This window comes from Mirounga leonina, unplaced genomic scaffold (assembly GCF_011800145.1).
Source record: "Mirounga leonina isolate KUSES-001 unplaced genomic scaffold, KU_Mleo_1.0 Mir_173, whole genome shotgun sequence".
Lineage (NCBI taxonomy): Eukaryota > Metazoa > Chordata > Mammalia > Carnivora > Phocidae > Mirounga > Mirounga leonina.
Window position 1 is genome coordinate 93,179,547 of NW_023270447.1, and position 6,613 is coordinate 93,186,159.

General features: G+C 54.2%; 1 protein-coding gene across 1 annotated transcript in view; it reads left to right on the forward strand.

Annotated features, from left to right (window-relative positions):
• Nucleotides 1–6,613, forward strand: part of CFAP74 (cilia and flagella associated protein 74) — a 52,926-nt gene that overhangs the window by 1,519 nt on the left and 44,794 nt on the right. The window contains exons 2-5 of the mRNA XM_035019978.1: nt 876–960; nt 1,068–1,214; nt 3,222–3,320; nt 5,023–5,127. Coding sequence (XP_034875869.1) covers nt 876–960; nt 1,068–1,214; nt 3,222–3,320; nt 5,023–5,127 — 436 coding nt within the window. The remainder of the gene's footprint in view (nt 1–875; nt 961–1,067; nt 1,215–3,221; nt 3,321–5,022; nt 5,128–6,613) is intronic.

Below are 6,613 nucleotides of genomic sequence, written 5' to 3' on the forward strand. Positions count from 1 at the left end.
TGAGGTGAGATTAGGTGAGGTATGGTGACGTGAAGTGAGATGAGGTGTGGTGATGTCAGGTATGGTATTGTAAGGTTAGTTGGGTGAGATGAGGTATGGTGAGGTGAGGTATGGTGGAGTGCCGTGAGGTAAATCAGTGCCCACCTTTCCATCTTCTAAAATTGTATAGGATTTTCTTGTCCACTTTCTTTCCCGTGTTCCTTGTGATTTGCGTTGATGCCTTTTTAAATTCCTTTCCCATCATTTTCACTGAGATTTAATGAAGGAGTGGCAATATATGCTATTGGATATTTCCATTGGCCATGTTTTGCTGGAAGTCTACAGAGATTCTCTAAGACAATATTTCTCAAAGTTTTCTGTCAGAGAACCCCTTTACATTCTTAAAGATTCTTGAAGACCCAAAGAGCTTTTATGTTGATTGTATCTTTTAAAATTTACTGTATTAAATATTAAAGCTGAGAATTTTTTATATTTATTCATTTAAATTAGCAAAACTAAACCTATTATATGTAACAAAGAATCTGGTTTATCAGAAGACAGTTGGATTCTCATATCTCCATCTATGTGAGTCTGTTGTGATATTATGTATCATGTGGCCTTTTGGAAAACTCCACCGTACACTTGTGAAATGAGAATTAAAAAAGACAAATGATGTTTTAGTATTATTAGGAACATAGTTTTTGATTTTGCAGACATTCTGAAAGGATTTTAGGCACTCCCGCCAGGGATTCCTGGGCCACACTTTGAGAACCATTGCTCTAAGACACCATCAGCATCATTGCCCATCAGTGTGAGCTTGTCTGGATCTATACCAGTGCTTCAGACTTGAATGTCTGTATCTGCTCTTTGTTTTTTTCTCTTGCCTCAACTTCTAGAAAGAGACGAACTAGAGGACCCAGAGTTTGAGGTTGAATTTCTTCCTCAAGAAGCTGGGAACAGTGCTGACCCGGGATGCCTCTGGTAATCAGTCTGGGTGGGCAGCTCGCTTCCTCCCACCCCAGCCTGGGCATCCTCTGCAGAAAGGTGGAGCTGGGCTGCGAGGGCAGCTGTGTCCTTTCTACATTCAGCCCCGAGAAACAGCACAACGCTGATGCTGATATAAGTAAGAAGAAAACAGCCATCCCCGATGGACTCCAGGCAGGCCACCTGCGAAAGGCCTTGAGCCACCTAGAGAAGTTGCGCGAAGAGAAAGAGCTTTTCATTCAGAAAACCAGGTGAGGGGCGCCCGGGCGGCTCAGTCAGGTAAGTGTCTGACGGGCTGAGGTCGTGATCCCATGGTCCTGGGATCAAGTACCACACTGGCCCGGGGACCCGCCCGCCACCTGCTCCCCGGCCACCTGCTTGGTGCTCGGTGCTCGGTGCTCAGTGGGAATCTGCTTCTGCCTCTCCCTCCGACCCTCCTCCCCACCCCTCCCCCTTATTCTCTCCCTCTCTCCAATAAATTTTAAAAGAAAAGAAAACCAAGCTAGTGGTGGGCGGACTGGGGCGTGGGGGGGACAATGGTGAACGCCACACGTGGCGGCAGGCGTGGCAAGTGGTGGGCGTGGCGAGTGGTGATGGGCGGGGCGAGTGGTGATGGGCGGGGCCACAGAGAGCTGTGGTGAGCGGAGGGTGGGGCGGAGTAGTGGGTGGGGCAAGCCACAGTGGGCGGGGTGAGCGTGGTCGGTGGCTAAGGCGGTGCGTGAGCTGTGGTGGGCGGGGCAAGGTGGCACAGGGCTGGTGGTGGGTGGAGCGACCGATGGTGGGCGGAAATGAGAGGTGGTGGGCGTGGCGAGCGGTGGGCGTGGCGAGCGGTGATAGGCTGCGGGGAGGGAGCTACAGTGGGCGTGGCGAGCAGGGAACAAGGCAGGATGGTGATGAGCGGCGGTGGGGGGTGGGTGAGCGGCGGCGGGCGGGGTACCCTTTTTCCAGGAGGCATTGATCGGGCCAGCCCTCTCACCCTGCTGACCCCACAGGCCCCACAGGGGGGACCTTGGCCATCCTTGATGGACAGACTTCCTCCTGCCTTCTGGGCTGTCACGTAAAGCATGCAGAAGGTACCCACTTTGTTCCTGCTGGGCCTGGGCCTGGCTGGTGACCTGTCTGGGTGGGACTTGCCCTCAGATGGTCCAGTCCTGCCCTTACAGGCCCCTCCAGCTCCATCAGCACTAACACTGATTCAGCGTGCTCCCCAGATGTCTGTGAAAAAAAGCTGAAACATACAGAAAAGTTGGAAACTTTTGGAAATGGTTATAGCTATCACCCGTACACTACTGTTAACCCTTTCCTGTCATTTCTTTCTCTGTGTATGTGTGCATTTATGTGATTTCTTTTTGCTAAGTTGTTTGAAAGCAAATTGCAGAAATCACAATACTTTACTCCTAAATACTAAACATACAAAAACATCTTTGTGCAGAACCTTGGCTTGGTTACTTCCCCTAAGGAAACGGACATCTCCTTGCCACCGCATACCCATCCGTATGGCAGTTCCCTGCGTGTCCTCCAGGCATCGTTTAGAACTAGTTTGGTTCTGCTGTTTTAATCACAGGAGCTAGAGTTTTGAATCGGAATTCAGTCCAGCCCCACACATTGGTTGGTTGTCCTGTTGGTTCTGTGAGTTCTAGAACACTGAGGAGGGGCTACAGCTGTGTGCCCTGTGCACAGCCCTCCCAGGCCTCTCCCTGGTGCCCAGTGTGGGAAACAGACACAACCCAATTGGAAACAAAGAAACCTCCAGGTACAGGAGGAAGCAGACCAGCTGCCCTTCAGTGTGGGAAATGGACACAACCCAAATTGGAACCAAAGAAACCTGTCATCACAAGACAAGAAAGCTGATGGCCATGAGGTCAGGATGGCCATGATGGCCAATGAGCTCATGCCTGAGCTCATTCATTTGTGCTGGTTCATGTTAATTCTCATTTGGGCTGAGGTCACACAGGTGACTTTCAGAAAACAGATGTCCAAGACCCTGATCATGCAACTTGATTAAGTGAAAGAAATCCTTAGAAGACGTGACCTCAGCCCCTGGCCTGGGTGAGGGGGACAGACGACCATGGCCCCTAGCCTTGGCAAGAGGAGCTGGAGGGAAATGCCAACATGGTCTGTGAGGGCCTAGTCCTCGCACTGCCCTGAGCCCCACTGTCCTTTTCTGAAGATGCGTAACAGTCAGAGGCACCTGGGCAGAGCATGCAGAGAGACTGGACTCCAGAGAAGCATTTACCTAGATTCTGGCTTGCTTTCAGAGGAGAGCTGCGTGCTTGCCGCCAGAGGATGGATCTCATCACCAAACAGCAGGCGAGCGTGTCGGCTGAGGTGGCTGCGGAAAAAGAGGCCAACAGCACGTAGGTCATGCGCACTGGGCGCCGAGGGGGGCAGGAGGTTGGGGATCACCAGTGCAGTGCCACAGAGAAGCATCTAGTCTCCCCCGAACCATGATCTCTACTAACACCTGCAGCCGTTAGGTACACGAGGAAGACTAGCTGCCCTTCAGTGTGGGAAACAGACACAACCCAAATTGGAAACAAAGAAACCTGTCATCGCAAGACAAGAAAGCTGATGGCCATGAGGTCAGGAGGGGTGATCACTTTGAGGCAGGTGTCCAGGGAAGCCTCCTGGGAAGTTACCTCCAGGCTAGGACCTGAGTGACAAAAACAACTTGCCTGCAATGACCAGGAAAGAACATTCTGGGGGGTGAGGGATGTGCAAAGCCCCAGGAGCGCCCAAACAGAGGGGCCACTCTGTGGGGACATTGTAGGGATACCAGTGGGCTAAGGGGAAGAAACATCAGGACTGGCTTTGCCTTGAACGGCCAGCTAGGTGGTACCACTACCAAAACTAGGGGGCAGGGCAGGGCAGGCAAGGGTGTCCGATATCTGAATGGCTACCGCACGGACACACCAGCTGGGAGCTCTGCATGCACCTGGGGCTGGCGTCCACAGATGCGCCCTGAGGTCCCCCTGTGAGCCAGATGGCGTCCATGTGCTTCAGCCCTGTAATTTTACAGCAGCCCTTGGAGGGACTTAGGGACACTAAGTGACCTGCCCAAGGTCACCCTGCTGAGAAGGGACGCAGTGGGACTTTGGCGCTCTGAGCTGGAGTCTGAGAGCAGTTGTCCCACTTGCTGCCAGGAGAGGGAAGGGCGCCAGCCACAGAGGCGAACACTGGGCCCCACTGGCCCCAGGAGGACAGAGGGGCTCCTGGCCGCTGGAGGCGGGAGTCCTAGGGGCCACAGGACAGACAGGACGAGGAGCCAGCTAGCACATGGAGCAATAGCTTCGTGAGGGCTGCAGCCCAGGCCCCCGCCAGGAGAAACAAGCTCTTTTGTAGGGTTTTGAAATCCACCTGATTCTATGGCACATAGCAGGCCAGGTGTCTGGAAATGATGGCCCGACTGACCAGCTGCTCGAGACCCACTCCCCAGCTGTACATGCCTGGGGTCCTGATCCATGGTATCCACACAGCCAGGTCCTGTGGTCAGTGTCAGCCTAGGCTGTTCCCACAAGGCAGCCCCACCGGCCACCCTGTTCAGCCCAGCATCCCCGTCATTATCTCAGAACACACCTGGGCGCTAGGATGACTGGGTAGTGCACCAGCCAGCCCCAAGTCCAGGACGCAAGAGGGGAAGGACATGAGAGGATGCAGGGTGGGCTCAGAACCTAAGAGTCTTCCACTGGCTTCTCAGCCACGTGGCTGCTTACGGTCTTGGGGCGGGTGTGCTGGATCCTTCCTGGATCTGAATGGGCCTGCAGCTCCGACGGGCTGGAACCAGGGGAGCCGGCTCCCTGACCCTGGAGGAAAGTGAGCAGTGGCGTGACCAGGGCGGGTTGTCTAGCAAGTTCTGTGCCCGGCCAAGCAGCCAGCAGCGGGCATAGGACCTCACACCCGTTGCCATCCCCGCTGGCTGGTTTAGACAGATCTCTCTCAGGAAGATGAAAAGGCCAGGTGAAGGCCGCCCTGGGAAGGCCTCTGTTGGGTGGCGGCTGCAGGGGGCTCTCCCGGGGCCAGGCTGACGCCACCCCCCACCTCCCTCTCCCGACTCAGCAGTGCAGCCGTGGGCCGCCTCCAGGCGGTGTCCAGACGCCTCTGCACGGAGCTGGACAACGAGAGAGACCTGCAGTCAGAAATCAAGGCGCTGCTGCAGAAGAGCGAGTGAGTCAGGCGGGAGCGGGACGGGCCCTTCGGCCGGGTGGCAGGACACTGCCCTTCAAGTGTTGTGTGCTTGACCTTCCAGCTGCCCGGAAATTGGAAGGGAGCTCGTTAAATGAAATCATTGACAGGATAAGACTTCACATAAATGTTTCCCGCTTTCTCCACGTTTGTTTACATTTTCAAGAACTATGAAACCTGCTTCTTTTCCTTTTTCCCCTTTCCGGCTTTGGGCTTCCATACAACTGCCAACACCATTTTTTAAAAAAGTGTTTCAGGGGTGCCTGGGTGGCTCAGTCAGCTAAACGTCCAACTCTTGGTTTTGGCTCAGGTCATGATCTTAGGGTCGAGATGGAGCCCCGTCTCAGGCTCTGCACTCAGTGGGAAGTTGGCTTGAGATTCCCTCTCCCTCTCCCTCCAACCCTTCCTGCTTGCACTCTCTCTCTCTCAAAAAAAAATTTTTTTTTAAGATTTTATTTATTTGACAGAGCGAGAGAGCACAAGCAAGGGGAACAGCAGAGGGCGAGGGAGAAGCAGGCTCCCTGCAAAGCAGGGAGCCTGATGCGGGGCTCAATCCTAGGACCCTGAGATCATGACCTAAGCTGAAGGCAGACGCTTAACCATCTGAGCCACCCAGGCACCCCTCAAAAAAAAATTTTTTTTAAGTGTTTCACAACCGTTGTAAAATCATACCCCAGAAAAAGAGACTGCTGCATTGTCTTCAGTATTTTGGAGACCAGGTTGTAAACATCAGCATTACCTCTAGCTTGTAGAAGCAAGAAAGGGATTTAGGAGGGGCTCAGCTCCCTCATGTCCCTCGTGTCCTGCTCCCCACCCCCACCCGCGCACAGTGGCCCCCTCCCCCAGGTGCTGGCCAGGTGGCCTCTGGGAAACATGCAGGAGGGCCCAGAGAGGACCGGGACAGGGCATTGGCCGCACACCACCACTCTGCTGGAAGAACCACAGCAGCCTACCCCCCCACAGCAAGTCTGGGGGCCGGGAATCAGTCTGTAACCCATCCCTCCTGTAAGGCAGGCACAGTCCAGTCTGATCCCCTGGCTCCTGTGGGATAAAGCACAACACCCTCCCCATAATCTAGTGAGAAGAGGGGAGGAAAGAAAGGTGGCCAGGATGGTAGATCCATCTGTGAGCAAGCCAGAAGGATGATGGGCATTTACATGGCCCTTGCTTGACAGTTGGCCCCAAGGCTGGGGCTCACCACCCAGCACCCAGCTGGGCAGTCGTCTTTACCAGAGCCGCAAAAACACTGGTGGTCCTGCCTTGTCAGATTCCCAGGTGCATCCGTGTTCTTGTGTGTAGCGGAGGTCCAGGTGCATCCGTGTTCTTGTGTGTATTGGGAATACGGTGCATCTGTGTTCTTGTGTGTAGCGGGGGCCCGGGTGCATCCGTGTTCTTTTCTGTAGCAGGGGTCCGGGTGCATCCGTGTTCTTGTGTGTATTGGGGGTCCGGTGCATCCATGTTCTTGTAT